This window comes from Xyrauchen texanus, chromosome 38, assembly GCF_025860055.1.
Source record: "Xyrauchen texanus isolate HMW12.3.18 chromosome 38, RBS_HiC_50CHRs, whole genome shotgun sequence".
NCBI lineage: Eukaryota > Metazoa > Chordata > Actinopteri > Cypriniformes > Catostomidae > Xyrauchen > Xyrauchen texanus.
The window spans coordinates 31,469,294-31,491,054 of NC_068313.1; the positions used below are offsets into that span (position 1 = coordinate 31,469,294).

The following is a 21,761-nucleotide window of genomic DNA, read 5'->3' on the forward strand; positions in this document are numbered from 1 at the left end:
TGACCATCAGACTCTTCATTATCCAGCCCATTACACCAGAATTAACTGTTGATTAGCCATGGATACCGTATCGGCACTTACACAAGAAAATCTAGACTGCCCTGTGTATTACCAGTCCTGCTCGATCCGCTCTGAGCGAGATTCGAACCAGGGTCTCCAGTATAGAAAGCGGGTGCTCTAATGTGGCTCTAAGGTGTGAGGCTACTGTTACAAATGTGCACAACGATTGAGAGGCTGATAGTCTTCTTATTAGCTAAACAAATGATCTGGACCACACCGAGCCTATGGCTGTTACAAAGACAGATGTGACATTTCATGATAGCTATTTAAATGATATCAGACAGGATAAAAGGATGTTTTCTGCATGCCATTTAATAATAATAATAATAATAATAATAATAATGAGAAAGGCAGTCTGAACTCAAAAGCATTAAATATCATATGAAATACACATATTTTGCCTTTAAACTGTATACAATGCACTTTTTATAGGGGAGCCTGTGGCAAGATGTCATCAGGGCTACGTCTCAGTACGTTTTTGAGTTAAAAGTCTAATTATTGTGCAATTAATATAAAAAATGGACGTTTTCTCAAGCAGTAAATGTATGTGTTGGTTTCAAACATCATATTCAAAACCCTCTTACATTTGAATAATTTTTGTGAAATCTATACTCCAAACAGAAATTACCAAAAAGCTGAAGAGATATTTACACAGTTCACATGTGTTTTAAATTTATCTTTTGGCCAAAGCAAAGATATTGCTATCATGAGGCCGACGTGTGTTATATAAACAGTAATTATGTTAAATTATCTTTTTATTGTTGTTGTTGCCAGGACTTGCTCTACTTGGTATATGCTTGTACAGAGATTGACTTCCAAAAATAAACATAAAAAATTCACATAAGCAAAAAATGTGACAACTAGCCCTTGTCTCCCCTATATGTTTATAGTGCTCTGTGCTACTAATGTTTGTTATTCACGTGCATAGTTTTCATGATATCATACAAGTATTTCTCAGTTGCAGGCACATCGTCTTTAAAAAGTTGAACTGCATAATCTTGCCTGCAGACGTCAACATTCATGTTCCTTTCTTGGTCTTTCTCTGCATTATTTCTGGTAGGATGACACATTTACATGTTAGCGTAGACTGCATTTTCATCCATATCTTCAAGTTGTTGCTCATCACACTAAACAAAAGAAAGCACAGTATGTCACAGCCAACTTTAATTCAGTTTATTATACTATCCCACTTAAAGAAATATTCCCAGTTCAATGCAAATTATACTCAATCATCAGCCTTTGTGGCATAATATAGATTACTACAAAAACTTTTTCAAAATGTTCCTCCTTTCCAAAACAAAAACAAAAAACAAAAAACAAAAACAAATCAAAGATTGAGGTTACAGTGAGGCACTTGAATGAGGAAGTGAATGTGGACAATTTTTTGGAGGGTTTAAAGGCAGAAATGTGAAGCTTATAATTATGTAAAAGCACTTACTGTACATTAATTCTTATGTTAAAACTCATGTATTATTTGAGCTGTAAATTTGTTTAAAACGTCATTTTTACAGTCATTTTAGGGTTTTAGATTTTTTGATCATGGCAACGAAGTTGTAAAAATAACTTTATACAAAAAACAATTGTAAGTGAATTTATCACACTAAAACCATGTTGACACATACACTGTATATTGTTTATGTCTTGTTGCTCTACTTTTGAAAAAGTGAGTATTTTAATGTTAAAAATTAGCCCCCATTCACTTCATTGTAAATGTCTTACTATAACCTCAATTTTTTTAATCAAAATGAGGGGCAAGTCAAAATGTATTTTGTGGTAATAAATATTATGCCAAAAATGCTGTCGATTGAGCTTAACTTTAATCCCAAATATTCCTTAAATTACAACTTGGTAGATCAAGTTTGTTCAGACAAACTTTGATGTTGCTTGACAAATAGTTTTTTATTTTTTCAGTTTTTCAGATAAAACCTTCAGAAATATATATATACACAGTAGATGAATAGATTTTCGATTGTAACCTACATCATGATATAGCAACGAGTCAGAACAGTCTGAAGGTCCATTCTGAGTTTGGTGGATGTAGCTTTAATAGCTATCGGTGTAGTTACAATTGATCATTTTGGTCTTCGTATAGAGAAAACCCTAAACAAAGTCCAAAGAATAACAGTATATTGGCTTTGTCAACATACATCAATTAAGATGCACATTGCACCTATTTAAATTGGACTTAGTTATTATGATGCACTTATTTAAACATCAAGAGGGAAGTGGAAATCATGTCAGGTTGTTATTTGTGGATTTTTCCTCAGCCTTTAATTCTATCCGTTTTGGTGTTTATTCCAACATGGCTGCTTGGATACTTCACTTCCTCGCCGACAGATCTGAGTGAGTGTTAACAACAGCTTGCCGGGTATGATTCCATTACATTGCCTGGTTCTTCCCAAGGATGTGTTCACTCTCCTCTTCTTTACATCCTTTGTACTGACGAGAGGCATAGTCAGTTTGAAAATCTGATTTTGAAATTTGCAGATGACACCGTAGTAGTGAGCACTTGGTGGAGGAATAAAAGGACCATGGTCCTGTTATGGACTACTTTTTGAAATGGTGTCAGGTTGCTTTTTTAGAGTTAAATATTTGTAAATCTAAAGCCATGTGCATTGACTTTAGGCAGAAAACTTGAGCAAGATAAGTCAGAAATGTCTCTTTTGTTTGAGAATACTAGATGGGGGTGAAATTGGACATTTTGACCCCCACTGTTTTGACATTTTCACTGATTTGTTGGTTTTCCTCACTAAAGGCCTCTTTGGCGGTGCAGTGAGTAAGTTTGCTGAGCGTTACTTCACAACTCAGCATCAGTCACAAGGCAACTTGCCAATAAAAAACAAGAAATGCAATAGCAATGGAAGTCAACACCTGTAGCTAAATTATTGGAGTAAAACTGACAGAATTCTCCAAACTATTTATCAGAAACCTATAGCAACACATCAAATGTTAACACATCTAATTTATTCAAGCACTTTTTGCGCACAGCCATAGCTTTGCACATTCATGAAAAGTCTTGCAGGTCAGGCTGGAGGAATCATTAATACCCTGTGACATTAAAAAGCAGTTAGATGCCTTGGTTGACGCTGGTGACAGATGATTTCAGTGCAGTGAGAAACTTTTATTCAGCATCAGAGCCGCTTATTGAAGAACACAGAAAAACTTGATTGGGCCCTAGTAAGAGACATCCCAGAGTGGAAACACATTCAGAGCAGCCTCAAACACTTCTACTCCAGAATCCGCACTCTCAGATTGATGGATGAAACCATGCTCTTTGATATTCATCAAATAAACCCATTCGGGCTTGCGCATCACTGAGTGGAACATGAACAAAATGGTTGTGTCTGAGAGATGGACAGACATTTTTCATGAGCCGGAGAACAAGAGCATCAACTTCGGAGTCTTAACCAAGATTTTGTTTGTTTTATGCCTGTCTGGGACATCTGCACCTGTGGAGTGTGTTGTCATTAATGAACGCAGCATGGACACCGGATAAATCACCTCGGTTATGTACGTAACCTCGGTTCCCTGAGACGAAGGGAATGAGACATTGCATATTAACGCATATGGGGGAGTGATTTGAAACCTCTCTATAATAACGCCAATATTTTAATATTGGCTATGGTGTTTGAGCCCCGCCTGTTTGGCGCGAAAATGACCGCTATAAAAACAGGTGCACAGACACCATTTCCTCAGAATTGCTGACTGAGATCAAGGAGCCAATCATTCATGCCTCAAGACCTCTGAATCTTGTAGTGCGGCTAGCGTTCGCAATGTCTCGTTCCCTTCATCTCAGGGAACCGAGGTTACGTACGTAACCAAGACGTTCCCTTACAACTCAGTTCACTTGACATTTCATATTAACGCATATGGGGAACAGAATTCCAGCACTACCCACTACACGACTTAACTTCCCAGAAAGGAAACATGGCGGCATAGTCTTATGGGACAATGACCGACATAAGCATGCCACAGTGAGTGATCCTCGTGATGGCCAGGAGGAGAGCACTCATAACGAATACATGAACTATAGTCATATAGAATAATTAACTCCTTATGGACCCAGTTGGGAAGGGAGTTTATTTATAATGAAAGACAGACTCACAAGACTCCAGACAAGAATTGTCGACTGAAAGTGCATGCAGGTCTCCTACCTGTTTTAATGAGGCCAGAGCCATCAGTAGTGCGGTCTTAATGGAGTGCATGCACAAATCAACAGAGTCCAAATGCTCAAAGGGGGGCCCTGCGAGAACTTTTAGGACTAAAGTTATGTCCCAAGTCGGGACTGTTGCAGCCAAGTTGGGTTTAATCATCTTGCACCTTTAAGGAACTTTATGATTAATTCCTACTTGCCTAATCGCTCTTGAAGAAATATTAGAATCTCATGTATAGGGCAGTTTACTGGGTCCTTTCTATGCGAGAGACACCAATCAGTGAAAACCTTCCATTTTAGTGCATAGAGGCATCTTGTGGATGGTGCTCTGGTAAAATGGTGTACATGACTGAATGCATTAGTTCTGTCTTATGTAGATTGTCCCGTTCAGGGGCACTCTTCAGAGGGCTTCATCAGAGGGGCAGAGCTCATTTCGCACATAGCGTACTGGGAAAACTGCGCTTCGGGGCGATTGAGGGGCTCGTGGGGCATTTGCTGGCACGAAATCCACCTCAAATTCATCCTGTTCGACCTCTCGGCCCCACCGTGCCTCAAACACCATAGCCAACATTAAAATATTTGTGTTAATATAGCGAGGTTTCAAATAGGTTGTGTATGAAAGCACTCCACCATATGCATTAATACACAATGTCAAGTGAACCGAATCGTAAGGGAACTCGACTCAGTGTAACAGTCATGAAGGCAATGTTTTTCGTACATCTTAATTCTGGACTGGACTGCTCTGCATTTTACGATAAACTCTTGAAAGACAAGCAGACACTGAGAAAAATTGCTGCCAGTGAAAAGTACAAGGTGACAACAGTTAATGATATGGTTGCACCCTCTAGTTCACGTTGATCTGCGCCTAGGTAAGGATATGTCAATTATTGCTAAGAGGGTGCTGTCCCGTTTTCCACAAGCAGGAATCTGGTCACCCTAGGTATAAAATTACATGCATTTATACATTACATGCTTTTAATGCATCTTACTTATAAGCTAATATTTAAAATGTTTTGTCACTCATAGAAAGTTGTACATACCCCAAAATTGTCATAGACAGGTTGGTCGACTGAGTTTGTATAAATATCTGTGTCACTGCCTTTCTCTTCTTCACTGTTTTTCATAAAAAGATATAGAAAGAATTAATAAAACAGTTTTGGATCATATTTAAGTGACTAATACATATGTACTGTAATGGGGTCCAAAAGCACGAGACCTATTATCAGCATTACAATTTGAGTGAAAATCCATTGTTTTGCCATGTACCCCTTTTGCTTTAAGCATGCATGTTATTGAATTAATGAATGTTACATTTATAGGCTATAGCACTTTTCTGACACTAAACTCAAAGCGATTTCATAGTGAACAGGGGACTCTCCTCAACCACCAACAGTGTGCAGCATCCACCTGGATGATGTGACGGCAGCCATAGTGCACTTCATATTCTTGTATATGCAGCCTGCAAAGGGCACCAACTCCCTAGGGGGGCACCAGAAACTCCACCGGCTGCCCTTCCTCACACATTATACTTTATTGAAGGACCCAATAACAGCAGCGGAACACAGACGATCGCCTCACAGCTCGCACCACTTCAGAATATCACCTCGCACAAAACAGAGACTCGAAAATGCTCTCAAAACTGAAACCGAAAACTGAGGTTTCAACTCCAAAGACATGGCCTGTGCTTCAAGGAAATCTGAGTGTATTTGTCCGTTATAGCACCTTCAACTGATGTGTGACTTGAACTTGTGAATCATATGCAGATAATATAAATAAAACCCACAGTGAAACCTAAAGCAACACATCTGATAACATCTAATCTTTTTTTTAAAGATCTTCTTATAAAAGATATTTTGAGTTAACAAAGTCAATATCACAAATTAAAAAAATAGGTTCATTTGATTAGTCATCTTGAAATAGTTCAGCATTTCAAATATTTTAATATTTCTTCATTTTATATCATAACTTCTCTTTGACTAAATTTTGTTACATCCTAAAAAATTCTAATATGGTCTCAGACTTTAAGACCCCACATTATATTGACTATATACAGTAAATAGTAAATTATGAATACTTCTCTAAACAAGACTTTGGGGTTGTCTTCAATTCATTATGTTCATTCTTAATACTCATTTTAGGCTGTTGTGTAGCTCTGCGTCCACTTCAAGAAAAAGAGGGATTTCAAGTGCAGGGAGGATTCCAGGGAGCAAAAGAGGAACAAAGGAGATGTAATAAGAATGAATGATTAAGTCAGTGAGTAGGTTAAATATATCTTTAAGAGAGAGAGAGAGAGAGAGAGAGAGAGAGAGATTCTTACCAGTGCCTTCTTACTACACACACTAAAATGGCCATTAAAATAACTACAATAACAGAGACAGCAACAGCAAGATATAATATGACACCTGTAAAGAAAGAAACCACTCTTTAACCAATCCCCTTGGCATCAAAACCATGATCATATGCTATTTCAAAAATACATTAACAAATCAAAAGGGCTGGATGTGACTTCTCACCATTCTGAGGTATCTGGAAGGTAATGGAAGTGTTCCCCTCACTGTTAGTGGCATAGCAATGGAGAGTCTTGGGGAAACTCAGCCCTCCCTCAATGGTAAATATGGTAATAGACTTGTTTTGATGGATACTGGAGCTGGGCAAGGTTCTGGAAGAATCTGGACCAAACCACTTCACTTCACTAGGGGGGTTGGAGTCCACAATACACTCACACACTGTAGATATTTCGGACTTGCAGGAAGATCCATTTTTAATCTCTGGAGGATCTATAAACCATGATCAAACGATGTCAAAAACAAACTGATTAAAAATAGATTGCTGGATGGATGGATGGATGGATGGATGGATGGATGGATGGATGGATGGATGGATGGATAAAATTGCCAACAAAAGCTTTTTGAATCTTGAATCTAAACAGATTATGGTTACTTACACAACACATTAAGTTTCCATGGACTGGAGTTATTTTTTCCCTCTCTGTTAATGGCTGTACAGTAAATGGCTTCAAAATGCCGATACACTCTCTCTAGAGTATAATTCTGTTCATTTCCTAACGAAGTCCCATTTAAGCTGAACCATTGGTATTTGTCTGCACGGGGGTTACTATCGCTGGTGCAGGTCACTTCTACAGAGCTGTTCTCCTTCACTGATGGCTTACTGACCACATTTACATTATGTGGAGGATCTGATTGAAATAAAGGTGGATGAAACATAAGTTATTACAATACAGGCATTTCAGATTGACCACATTCTTATAATGCAGCGCAACGAATAGATCAGAATGCAAGTGTCTAGATATGTGTTTTTAAAAGTTGGAAGTTCTTTTTAACTTAATACAGTGTACATAAAACGTGGCACCGGAAAATTAAAACAATGATCAAAGAACATGATTTTGCGTCTGTCTGCACTCTTGTCCATTGTTTTTCTACGTAAACATGCTCTAGACATTCGTTTTTGGACCTTTGCATGTCTTGTTGTTTTTTCAGTGTCTTGCGCAGGAGTGGCCCTTTTTTCATCTTAGGTTTAAAAAAATTACAACTTTTAAAGCTAGTCTAATGACACCTACATTGTGTTACATTTGGCATCTCCTATCAGACATTTTGCAGAAATTCAAATGTGTTTACTTTTTTCCTGTCAAGCTATTGATGGCGAATTGCACGTGAAATCTCAAAGAAACTGGTTATGGTACCATGGAATCGACAAATTAATTGCATTCACATAATTAATGAGTAGTGCGAATCGGAGGTTGTACACTGTGAATCAATGTGTTTGGGAAAGCTGTTTGAATACAATCACTAAGTTTGTAGTTATGTTTGGTGATGCTAAACAGAAATGACATACTTCTACAATCTTGAATATACTTGAATAATTGATCCATTACACACAATATTCACTACTTACACAACACGTTAATCTTCTGTGGACTGGAACTGCTTTCTCCCTCTGTGTTTTTGGCTGTGCAGGAAATGGCCTCAGTATACCGAGACACTTTCTCCAGTCTATGAGTTTGTGTGTTTGCCAGTATTGCTCCATTTAAGCTGAACCACTGGTAGCTCTGTGCAGGAGGGTTGCTGTCACTGTTGCAGGTCACATCTAAAGAGCCATGCTCTTTCACTTCTTGTGGATTTATAACCACACTGACATTATATGGAGGATCTGTTTAAAATAGCATGTTGATATAATGTTGAGTAGATGGCAAGGGTTAGAGTTAGGTTGGGATTAGGTACTTCAATACCATTCCCAGGTGGCACCTCGTAAAGTTGGTTGAGATGCCCAGAGGGTGCAAAATGTGTTGTAATCTAGACAAGGGGGGACTTCTTTGAAGAAACTAAAATATTAGATAGTTTAGATTTGTTTAACAAGCTTTGGTCACTACATAATTCCCACATTTCCATTTATACTATTGCATTGTTTTCATGTAATTCTAAAATGTGGTAATCATTTGACTAAAGGGCAATGTATACTTTGGTTTTCTGCATGCCGTTATGCTTTACACACAATGCGTGTGATGCAATTTTCATCATCGGCACAGTATGTGCAGATTGTAAGTGTGCCGCATAGACATCCACATCTTTGCACATCATTGCCGTATGTGCCTGGTGTTAACTGTGCTAAAAGAGTATCACAAAGCAGTCTTAGCATGTAGTACTGTATACATATATAACGCATATCAGTATAGATGCGTTCATAAACTCAAAGCCCAAAGTAGAGTATACATCACTTTTCCACATGACACTACGTTATGTGCTCAATCTGTACAACATAAATTAGCACAGTATTTCTAGACACACAGACAGCCTACATCTGTGTGCATCATCTGTGTATGCGCCTGGTGTTACTGTCCTAAAAAAATGTCCATACTAGAGTATACTTTGAAAGGCTTTGCGCAAGGTGGAATGACACATGGCAAATGTAAGTATACCTTAGCTTTTAATAGTAAAGTATGAAAAGACGTGTAAACGTTTGACTTGTAGTGTGTGTACATTCATTTCTGGGAACATCTATTTGCTCCAGTACATTTATATTTACATTTATACATCTAGCAGATGTTTTTCTTTAACTGACTGTGTATTCTTACATTTAACTTTGAGCGTTTTGTAGCCTGTCACTTTCTTCTCTCCAGTGATCTCAGCTGAGCAAATGAGACGTTTATTATGGTCCTCTCTAGATGGAGTGAAAGTGAGAGATGATGTCAGCGTCCATTGACCGGCATCTTGTTCCTGAGATTGACTCATGCTGTTGCCGTTATGGCTCCAGGTGAAACGTGGAGGGTCTGATGGACAGGAATGGGTCACAACACAGGTAGCTGTCACCTGTGTCCCTGATGTCACTTCCTCTGTCACAGAGACGGTAGGTTGTTCTGGTGCATCTGATGAAGTGATAAGAATACAGATTTGTATTTTTCCATCACTCTTACTTTAATGTTGTCCCAGACACATTCACTAAAAGACATGATATTTGGATAGTAAACATCAAACTATGTTTCAAGAGTCAGATACATTCTTAGGTTGAACATGGATGTTTGAAAACAAAGTTGAAATTTAAAAGCTTTGACGATTTCACTTAAAGACCCAATGAAATCAAAATGGGATTTTTGTGGCTCCAAGTCCATGTTTGTTAGCTTGAGGCTATGCTAGCATCCTCCTAAAAGTTGACAACATTCCAAATTGGAGTCTTTCTCTTCCAGGGAAAAGGAAAGAAAATAATGATAACTAATGTTATCAACAGAAAGTAGCAAATCATGGTTCATGGTTGTGATTTAAACTAAAGGTACAGTAATTGGCTATTTGGAAAAACTAATTAATAATAATAATTTTCAATAGAAAATAAGTCAGCAAAGGAAAGAAAATTGTACTATACAGTTCATTTCATTGAGGTCTTGAACAGTCTATCCATATTATTGCAGCTCTTACCTTTCACATTTACAGAAACTTTCATGTCACCGTATGTGTACATGTTAAGGTCCTTTATCTCAATCCGGAACATGAATGGCCCTTTGTCACTGTGCTGCAGAGAGCTGATTTTTAAAGTGCAGTTTTTGTTATGCAAATCTCCAAGGAGGCTAGTGCGATCCTTGAATTTCTGGATGATTTTGGAGGTCTCTTTATGGTAGACTATGTCATAATTTTCTGTGTACCAGATTCCTGTAAACTCTGTGTATGTCTTTCCATCTGATGGGTAGCTGAAATTACAAGGAATCACCACACATGAGCCAGCCAGACCCACCACTGATTTGGGGACTTTGGCACTCCACTGGTTAGCAGAAATAGATGGCACTGCAAGTAGATATAAAATACATTTCCGTATATTATTGTTATTTAATCCTTAGACTATTTAGTGACCAATTAAATCCAAAAACCCACATTGCCTTTCAGTTTTATCAGTTAGAGGTCATGGTTTTAAAAATTGTATTACAGATAAACAGTTAATATGCCTATGCATTGTTGCATCTTAGTAAAGGGTCTGAAAATATTGTCTTCTCCACTTGTGTTGGTAATTTCTAGTACACTTAAGAGTTTTTTCCCCATAGATGACTGGAACTACACTGTAATTCCATTGTCTGAGGAATGACTCACTGTTATATTTTAAATTCTACATGGGCTATATCTAAGATTATTAACTGAGTAATATAGAGCTGCTTTTTGAGTCACCAAAAATAGGACCAAAACCCTCTTTAAAATACATTTTTACCCAGTAATACATTTTCAGGGTGTGATGCTACATCAAAACCAACATTGGAGGATTACCTTGGACCTTTACCCAGTGTTGGTGCAGCTTTTACAATAGTTTTTGAATTAAACTAGAAATATAGTAATCCATCGCAACAGTCTGGTTCCGGAACTAAAAATCCCATAATTGATTTTTAACGATAAATTATAAACCTTTAAAGACAGACCTACCATGAGCTCAGAGGTTGTCAATTGATGGTATTTGATTCTGTTGAAGCCATCAGTCCACACTGTTTCAAATTCATAAATAAATTAAGTAGCTCAATTTTGTAGAAAAAGAATGATGCCATTGAGTCGGACTCCCCTACACTCACAAACTGCTCAAATATTTTATAAATATTTTGCAACTAATTTAATTACAGTTTTTATTCATGTAGGCCTACTGATACTTAGCAACTTTAAATCAATAGTCGTGTATTCTTCTATCATTTCTAGTCCAGTCCACCGAAAGAGAGAGAGACAGCCTGGCTGAGAAGCTGTTTGTGTGTTGGCCGCTGCCGTGTTTCAATTTTCAACAATTAAAGCTTCACCGTTGCACTTTAATTGAACACGATTATATTCTGTAATAAACAGTAACATTCCTGAGTTGAATAGTTGTGTCCTTCTGACCCAAATACGAACATCTGTTACAGTAATGCAGTGACGTGTGGCTTACACTGACACCTAGTGGCCTGATGCTGCATCATTCATACAAAGTTGTTGCAGTTACTTGTTTTTAAGACAGGATGAATCTAATCCATGAATGAATGTGTCCGATAATAGGGCAGTTACTGAGATTAAGCAAGTAGTATTTATCAGTCATGTGATGCTAACACGGTTGCCCCCATAAGGCGTCCCTGACCCATGTAGAATAAAAGAGCTTTTATAATGTTACTGAAATGACTGAACTATTCATCTCACATGAGTGGTCAAGACTTTTTCAGTATGTTTTAAAATGACAATAAATGTTTTTAGAAGTAAAACTTTTTAAATGTGAAAAACAAATTACTGAGTGAACCTCTTAGAACTGCAGTAGGTTAATTGTTTAAAAGATGTGTAGTTTAGTAATTCATGCATCAGAGAGCGAATTTCTTACACAGGATCTTTCTGATATATATATATATATATATATATATATATATATATATATATATATATGGTTGGGAGGGTTACTTTTCAAATGTATTCCACTACTGCTGTAAAATGTAATTTGTAATGTATTCCATTAGATTACTCAAGGTTAGTAAAGTAGTCTAAATACTTTGGATTACTTCTTCAGCACTGATAGATTTTTTTCACTTGTTTTGACTATAAAATCTCTGACAGTACAGTAACATAAAATACACATGTTAAAAATACATTCCCTGAAAAACCTAAATATATTATGCAGTGATGTTTCTGAAACTAGATTAATCAAATTGATCTTGTTTTAATGATTTTTAGATATTTTTACAGGAAAACAATAAAAAAAACTTTATTAAGAATATGATTTTTGCCCTAATATCTGAAAATACCTGAAAATAATGATAATGATATCCTTAATGATCAGTCAGGCTTTAGATCAGGCCATAGTACTATTACAGCAGCAATTTTTGTCACAAATGATATTATTAATTCCTTAGATAGCATTATTTATTGATCTTTCAAAAGCATTTGATTCTGTCTGATCATAATTTATTATTACAGAGACTCCGGCATATAGGTCTTAGTGAAGTCACTATAAAATGGTTTGAAATCTACCTTTCTGAACAAACCCAATGTGTCTCAGTTGAAAAATTATAGCTCATCTATTCTTAACAATTAACAATGGTGTTCCACAAGGATCTGTTTTAGGTCCCCTTTTATTCTCCATTTGTATTAATGATCTAGGTCTTGGAATAAATCTAGCTAAAATACGTTTGTATGCTGATTATACTATTATCTATACTGTGGCTCCCTCCTTAAATCAAGCCTTACAGCGATTGCAGAGTGTGTTTCAAATAATATAACATTCATTATTACATTTGAAACTAGTTTTAAACACAAAAAAAGACAAAATATATGATTTTGATGAGTCACGTACTCATCATTGTATTTTGTATGAATCGTTAGCTTGGTTATCCTTACATCACAGGAGAAAATTGCATATGTTTGTATTTATTGCCAAGGCACTTTTAGGTAAATTACCCCCTTATGTTTCTAAGCTTTTAACCTATTGTACAAATAGCTACTACACAAGATCTTCAACTCAAATTCAGCTGAAAGTCCCAAGGGTACATTCTGAATTTGGTAAAAATGCTTTTTCATTTTATGCTCCTTGGGCATGGAATGAATTGCAAAATGTAATCAATTCAAATATACTTCCCACTTTGAGCACTTTTAAAGATCTTTTACAAACTGTTTTAAAGGAAACTTGTAATTGTTTTTATCTGATTGTATATATCGACTATATGTTTTTTGTTTTCTTTATATATTTGCAGTATTTATCTTTTAAACTTTATTGTGAAACTTATATGTGCTGCCGTCTTGACCAGGACTCCCTGGAAGAAGAGATTGTATTATTTCAATGGGACTTTCCTGGTTAAATAAAGATTATACATAAATAAAGAAAGAAAGAAATTATGATCCAATGTGAATTAACTTTTTTTTAAAAAAAAAAAATAGCTAGAAATGTCATTTTAGCTTAGGGTAAAGCTGACAATTTACACAAGTTTTATTTATATTTCTTCTGCTCGTATGAATGTAACACATCATAAGAAAGTGTTTCACCGCTGTTCAAATGCACTTTGGATCGCATCATTTATATGTATAAATGTTTCCATCTGAAAGGACTAAATATTAAATGAAACAAATGACCAAAAAAATGCAAAGAAATCTCTTCAGTAATCAAAACACTTTTTGAATGTAACTGTATTCTAAATACCCATGATTTAAATTTTAACAGTAATGGAATACAGTTACTAATATATTTTGCATTTTAATACGTAATCCCGTTACATGCATTCCATTACTCCCCAAAACTATATATATATATATACCTTAAAATGCAGTAGATGGTTTAAACACAATTCTGTTTTGTTTTACTAACCTCTGAGCCAGAGAAAGAGTGTGAATAAACTGTTCCAGAAAATCTCCATCTTCCGATTAAAGTTGAGCACCTGGAAATGTATGTTTTTAACTTTGGTTAGTGTTTTTAACCATTTTGGTCTTATGTACTCCCACAGCCCCAATAGAAAGGTGCAAGAAGCCTACCTCATTAAGATGTATTATTAAATTCACACAAAAAAACAAACCATACTGTGGACGCAAACAGGCAAACTAAGTAGCTGTAACACACATTTGAAGTGCCATTCATGCAAATCTATAAGACTTGAACACTTTACACATATTATTTTGTTTTCTTTCCAGAAGGATCGTCTCAACAGAAACTGATTTTCATTGTGAATTTCTGCCATAAGCAAAGGTTTGATCATTTAATTTTCTCACTTACTTCACAGCCTGTGCTTAAGTTGATCTGCAGCTGGAGAGCTAAATATTTACGAACGTACTTCCCTCTTTTCTGGCACTGAGTGATGTTGGTTTTAATATTTTCAGAATCACTTCCTAGCTTAAGGACTCCCGTGACTTGTCCATCATTTCCTTATTTAAAAATTGGTGTACATATTCATTATGCTGTATATGCTCACACTGGTCACTGAAAGTTTCACAAAGCGTTAAATAGGTGAATAATATAGCTTAATAATAATACTATAAAATAGTTTTATAATATAGAACTATTTTATAATACCATATTAGGAATATAGGAAGTTCCTGAATGTAGGGAAGTTCAGGAATTTTAAATAGAGCAGCATCTATTCTGTGGTTTAAGGTGCTCTGAGTGGTTTTTAGTGCATTGCTGTGTGGTGTGGTTGATAGGGCATTTTTGTCAAAGTCAAAGGAACACACTGCAAGCTTTTATGATATTCTTGGGTCCCCCCTCCTATCTAATCCATTATACCATCTGCCAGGCAAAAAACATAAGTCTGATCTACTTTTATTGTTATTACATTTTAAGCATATATATATATATTATTACTGTAACATACTTATTCATTTACAACACAAAAAACAACAAATTTAAACAAATGTACGGTCTTATATTAAGCTTATTTTTACAATATTGAACTTCCACTGAACTGATTTATTTATTAAAGAAAACATTTAATTTAAAACACTTTCTTTCATAAACATCTTTAGTGGGAGCAAAAATAATTGGGGGAAATTTGGAATAAAAGCATACTTTCTACTCCTCATATCATGTACACATACACACCAACATCCTGTTTAGATATCACACAGGAAGTCCCCGAATTGCCACAGCGCATAACTTCACTGTCTTTAATATTGGACACGTCACAGAAAATATAAATTAGTTATAAAGTGTCCTTGGGGCAATATAGATAGAGTCTAAGGCACTCTATGTTATAGCTTGTAGAGTATTATAGAGTTGTTGATCACTGCACTGTCACTTCCTGGTCCGGTTGCTGCCGGCACAATGTACGAGTAATTTTTGCCATATGCTTTGGGTTTTTCTACGGTTTCAACTGCGTGTATTTTACCACGTGCACCCTGTTTTCTCTCTTTTTTCCCTGCTTGTCTACATCTCGTGTCTTGACAGCGTGCAATCATTTTCTCCACTGTGTTTTACACTGATTACTGCGTCAATCTCAAGATCGTCTCGGTTACTGTCATAACCTCCATTCCCTGATGGAGGGAACGAGACGTTGTGTTAATCTATTGACACTAGGGGTCGCTCTTGAGAGCCCCAAAATACCTTGATCTTTGAGAAAAGGCCAATGAGAATTGGCGGGTGGAATTTGCATGCCAATCCCCTGGACATTCGGGTATAAAAGGAGCTGGAATGCCCACTGTCATTCAGGTTTTGTGCTGAGGAGCAGAGACATGGTCCCGGCCATTTCAGCGGCTAGTACAGCACTGTGGCATGAGGGACACAACTTCTCATTCCCTCCATCAGGGAACGGAGGTTACGACAGTACCCGAGTTCCCCTTCTGTCACTCACTCGACGTTGTGTTATGAGGTGCCCCTAGGGACATTATTCAGAATTACCATGCACATACATGTACTTTTCCTCTCACATACACATATGAAACCAAATTCATTCACATACTATAGTGAAATGCTCACACACATACAAGTGAAATGCTTTTACAAACACAACTGAAACGCTCTCATACATACAACTGAAAATATTACGCTCACACACACAACTGAAATGCTCTCACACACACAACTGAAATGCTCTCACACACACAACTGAAACGCTCTCACACACGCAACTGAAACGCTCTCACACACGCAACTGAAACGCTCTCACACACGCAACTGAAATGCTCACACACACGCAACTGAAACGCTCTCACACACACAACTGAAATGCTCTCACACACACAACTGAAACGCGCTCTCACACACACAACTGAAATGCTCACACACGCAACTGAAACGCTCTCACACACACAACTGAAATGCTCTCACACACACAACTGAAACGCGCTCTCACACACACAACTGAAATGCGCTCACACACATAACTGAAACGCACTCACACACACAAGTGAAATGCTCTCATACATACAACTAAAATGATTACACTCTCACACACACAACTGAAAAGCATTTCAGTATGTTGTATGAAAGCATTTCAGTATGTTGTATGCAAGCATTTCAGTTGTGTGTGTGAGAGCATTTCAGTTGTGTGTGTGAGAGCATTTCAGTTGAAACGGAAGCACATTTCAGTTGAAACGGAAGGTGGTTAAAGTACCTACTCCACTCCAGTTGGTGGCAGTAGTGTATGGCGTTTAATTTTGGACAAAACAGCGCAAGCGCAAAAACACAGCGCGCAAGTGAATTTCAACAGTGTGAGCACCATGACACAGCTTCGCACGTAAAATTTAAACCTGCAGAACTTGCAAATCACAAACTCGAGCACAAAAATATGATTGTGCACACAAATTAACAAGTCCCACACGCGCGAGTTCTTTTCTGCACACGCACGAGTTCTTTTCCTATGGGAAGCCAAACAAAGCAAAAGTGGGACGAGACAGCGGGGGTTTACAGAGCTCGCGCCACGCTGACATGTCATCTGCGCGGTTCAATGGTCCGAGCAGCGCGGCCAGTTCGTCAGCGCAGCGCGGACGTGTTTCCTAGCGACACCCAATGGGCAGCGCGGCGCGAACAATCCTCAACAGCGCTGCGCTGACCAATTTAAACAGCGCAGTGCAAACCATACATGCAAATTAATGTACAATAAAGAAACCCTCCTTCCTTACAAAAATTGGTTCTCTGCTGAAATTTAGCAGTTTTTCCCTACAGAAGACAAAGAAGAAGAAAGACAACATGAAAATGCATACATTTCTTATGTTTATTATCTTTAATAGTGTTAGTAAAGAGTAGTGTTGTGCGTCGATACCCTACTTTGAAGAACTGCACATATGTATAGAGGCTACGGAAAGAGCTGTACAAAGCAGAAACTTCAATGACTTTCAATATCGTAGTCGTCTTGAGGAGCACGCCAACCTTCTGCTAAGGTCATTCTAAAACATTATACAGATATATATATATATATCACAACACTACTCTTTACTAACACTATTAAAGATAATAAACATAAGAAATGTATGCATTTCATCTTGTCTTTCTTCTTCTTTGTCTTCTGTAGGGAAAAACTGCTAAACTTCAGCAGAGAACCAATTTTTGTAAGGAAGGAGGGGTTTCTTTATTGTAGGGCCTACATTTATTTGCATGTATGGTTTGCGCTGCGCTGTTTAAATTGGTCAGCGCAGCGCTGTTGAGGATTGTTCGCGCGCGCTGCCCATTGGGTGTCGCTAGGAAACACGTCCGCGCTGCGCTGACGAACTGGCGCGCGGCTCGGACCATTGAACCGCGCAGATGACATGTCAGCGCGGCGCGAGCTCTGTAAACCCCCGCTGTCTCGTCCCACTTTTGCTTTGTTTGGCTTCCCATAGGAAAAGAACTCGTGCGTGTGCAGAAAAGAACTTCGCGCGTGTGTGGGACTTGTTAATTTGTGTGCACAATCATATTTTTGTGCTCGAGTTTGTGATTTGCAAGTTCTGCAGGTTTAAATTTTACGTGCGAGCTGTGTCATGGTGCTCACACTGTTGAAATTCACTTGCGCGCTGTGTTTTTGCGCTTGCGCTGTTTTGTCCAAAATTAAACGCCATACACTACTGCCACCAACTGGAGTGGAGTGGGTACTTTAACCACCTTCGTTTCAACTGAAATGTGCTTCCGTTTCAACTGAAATGCTCTCACACACACAACTGAAAGCTCTCACACACACAACTGAAATGCTCTCACACACACAACTGAAACGCTCTCACACACACAGCTGAAATGCTCTCACACACACAACTGAAACGCTCTCACACACACAACTGAAATGCTTGCATACAACATACTGAAATGCTTTCATACAACATACTGAAATGCTTGCATACAACATACTGAAATGCTTTTCAGTTGTGTGTGTGAGAGTGTAATCATTTTAGTTGTATGTATGAGAGCATTTCAGTTGCGTGTGTGAGTGCGTTTCAGTTGCGTGTGTGAGAGCATTTCAGTTGTGTGTGTGAGAGCATTTCAGTTGTGTGTGTGAGTGCGTTTCAGTTGCGTGTGTGAGAGCATTTCAGTTGTGTGTGTGAGAGCATTTCAGTTGTGTGTGTGTGAGCATTTCAGTTGTGTGTGTGTGAGCATTTCAGTTGCGTGTGTGAGCATTTCAGTTGTGTGTGTGAGTGCGTTTCAGTTGCGTGTGTGAGAGCATTTCAGTTGCGTGTGTGAGAGCATTTCAGTTGCGTGTGTGAGCATTTCAGTTGCGTGTGTGAGAGCATTTCAGTTGCGTGTGTGAGCATTTCAGTTGCGTGTGTGAGAGCATTTCAGTTGCGTGTGTGAGCATTTCAGTTGCGTGTGTGAGAGCATTTCAGTTGCGTGTGTGAGCATTTCAGTTGCGTGTGTGAGAGCATTTCAGTTGCGTGTGTGAGCATTTCAGTTGCGTGTGTGAGAGCATTTCAGTTGAGTGTGTGAGAGCATTTCAGTTGTGTGTGTGAGAGCATTTCAGTTGTGTGTGTGTGAGCATTTCAGTTGTGTGTGTGAGCGTAATATTTTCAGTTGTATGTATGAGAGCGTTTCAGTTGTGTTTGTAAAAGCATTTCACTTGTATGTGTGTGAGCATTTCACTATAGTATGTGAATGAATTTGGTTTCATATGTGTATGTGAGAGGAAAAGTACATGTATGTGCATGGTAATTCTGAATAATGTCCCTAGGGGCACCTCATATTGTGTCGATGTAGTGACACTATATCGTGAGTAATCGATCCACAAGCATCAGTGAATGATGTGCTGTGTTTTCCCACAAAACAACCAAATGTTCATTATGATTTTACAGCATGTAATTTTCATTGTAAATTTACAGAATGATACTTTCATTATAATTTTACAGCACAATATTTTCATTATAAATTTATAGTATGATACTTAAATGATAAATGTACAGTATGATACTTTCATTATAATTTTACAGCACAATATTTTCATTATAAATTTACAGTATGATACTTTCGTTATAATTTTACAGCACAATATTTTCATTATTTTACAGCACGATACTTTCATTATAAATTTACAGCATGATATTTTGCTTACTGTAAAACAAGTATTGCTTTCTATATCCGTTTAGCAAATTTTCATATTCTATATTAACACTTTTGGCCATTGAAATGCATATTGGTGATGTTTTTATAAGTTATTATATCCTAAGATTTGTTTTTATTTTACAAAGAAAATAATAGAATATAAAGAATAAAATTTGTATCTGTAATAAGCTAAAATAGAAGGTTCTGTATACTGTATGTCGATAAACTAATACATTTTCACATTCATTAGAATTTCAATTTCTTGTCCTGATGTTTATTATTACCTATCCTAACATAACAGATCCATTTATTCATGGATTTTAAAATGTTCCAGACACAAAGCGAGGCACGCACCTTCCTGGACATTCTAGCAGCTCTTAAACTATTATATACAGTATTACATTAAAGATTGTATTATGTAGGCCTGTCTGCGTTTGCTTGGCGCTCGGTGCTCCATTTAATCCATATTATTCAATTTTATTCAAATTGAGGATTTTGTTCGAGGATTTTTTTATATTTTAGGGTGATGATGTCAAAATACACTCACCTAAAGGATTATTAGGAACACCATACTAATACTGTGTTTGACCCCCTTTCGCCTTCAGAACTGCCTTAATTCTACGTGGCATTGATTCAACAAGGTGCTGAAAGCATTCTTTAGAAATGTTGGCCCATATTGATTGGATAGCATCTTGCAGTTGATGGAGATTTGTGGGATGCACATCCAGGGCACGAAGCTCCCGTTCCACCACATCCCAAAGATGCTCTATTGGGTTGAGATCTGGTGACTGTGGGGGCCATTTTAGTACAGTGAACTCATTGTCATGTTCAAGAAACCAATTTGAAATGATTTGAGCTTTGTGACATGGTGCATTATCCTGCTGGAAGTAGCCATCAGAGGATGGGTACATGGTGGCCATAAAGGGATGGACATGGTCAGAAACAATGCTCAGGTAGGCCGTGGCATTTAAACGATGCCCAATTGGCACTAAGGGGCCTAAAGTGTGCCAAGAAAACATCCCCCACACCATTACACCACCACCACCAGCCTGCACAGTGGTAACAAGGCATGATGGATCCATGTTCTCATTCTGTTTACGCCAAATTCTGACTCTACCATCTGAATGTCTCAACAGAAATCGAGACACATCAGACCAGGCAACATTTTTCCAGTCTTCAACTGTCCAATTTTGGTGAGCTCTTGCAAATTGTAGCCTCTTTTTCCTATTTGTAGTGGAGATGAGTGGTACCCGGTGGGGTCTTCTGCTGTTGTAGCCCATCCGCCTCAAGGTTGTGTGTGTTGTGGCTTCACAAATGCTTTGCTGCATACCTCGGTTGTAACGAGTGGTTATTTCAGTCAAAGTTGCTCTTCTATCAGCTTGAATCAGTCGGCCCATTCTCCTCTGACCTCTAGCATCAACAAGGCATTTTCGTCCACAGGACTGCCGCATACTGGATGTGTTTCCCTTTTCACATCATTCTTTGTAAACCCTAGAAATGGTTGTGCGTGAAAATCTCAGTAACTGAGCAGATTGTGAAATACTCAGACCGGCCCGTCTGGCACCAACAATCATGCTGCGCTCAAAATTGCTTAAATCACCTTTCTTTCCCATTCTGACATTCAGTTTGGAGTTCAGGAGATTGTCTTGACCAGGACCACACCCCTAAATGCATTGAAGCAACTGCCATGTGATTGGTTGATTAGATAATTGCATTAATGAGAAATTGAACAGGTGTTCCTAATAATCCTTTAGGTGCGTGTATATGACGACAGACATTAGAAGCTTCATTCTAAAATCGCAATAGAAGCTTCGAAAATATTACATGACAAAAATGACATTCGGTACAGTCTTGTATGAACAGTCAGAATGACTGCTATGGTAATTCTAGTAGTTATAGAATTCCGGTAGTTCTAGTGTTAAAAAAATTAGAGAGGGGATTATATTAGAAATAAAATGACAAGATAGGTGTTGTAAAGCTCTGCTTAAACGAGAATGATAAGAGATTGTAGAAAAAGAAAAGTAAAGTTTGTGTGCTATTAAAGATTTGATGGTTAACAAGAGAAGTAATACTTAGATTCAGAATACCGAAAGGTATTACAGTTTTTGATGCATGTTGTTTGAATGGACAAAAGAAAGTAGGG

General features: G+C 37.6%; 1 protein-coding gene across 2 annotated transcripts in view; it reads right to left on the bottom strand.

The window, feature by feature from the left end:
* Positions 1–246: 246 nt before the first annotated feature.
* Positions 247–21,761, bottom strand: part of si:dkey-238d18.5 (myelin-associated glycoprotein) — a 58,341-nt gene continuing 36,826 nt past the window's right edge. Inside the window, exons 1-11 of one of the 2 annotated variants that reach the window (XM_052109868.1) lie at positions 14,402–14,475; positions 14,000–14,069; positions 10,138–10,500; positions 9,303–9,593; positions 8,126–8,380; positions 7,158–7,409; positions 6,727–6,990; positions 6,531–6,615; positions 6,288–6,374; positions 5,254–5,326; positions 247–1,187 (exon numbers count right to left, since the gene is read on the bottom strand). In XM_052109868.1, coding sequence (XP_051965828.1) covers positions 1,131–1,187; positions 5,254–5,326; positions 6,288–6,374; positions 6,531–6,615; positions 6,727–6,990; positions 7,158–7,409; positions 8,126–8,380; positions 9,303–9,593; positions 10,138–10,500; positions 14,000–14,048 — 1,776 coding nt within the window. In that variant the 5' untranslated portion in view covers positions 14,049–14,069; positions 14,402–14,475 and the 3' untranslated portion in view covers positions 247–1,130. Of the gene's footprint in view, positions 1,188–5,253; positions 5,327–6,287; positions 6,375–6,530; positions 6,616–6,726; positions 6,991–7,157; positions 7,410–8,125; positions 8,381–9,302; positions 9,594–10,137; positions 10,501–13,999; positions 14,070–14,401; positions 14,476–21,761 lie in introns of those variants that run through there. The other variant, XM_052109867.1, reaches the window with a different exon arrangement.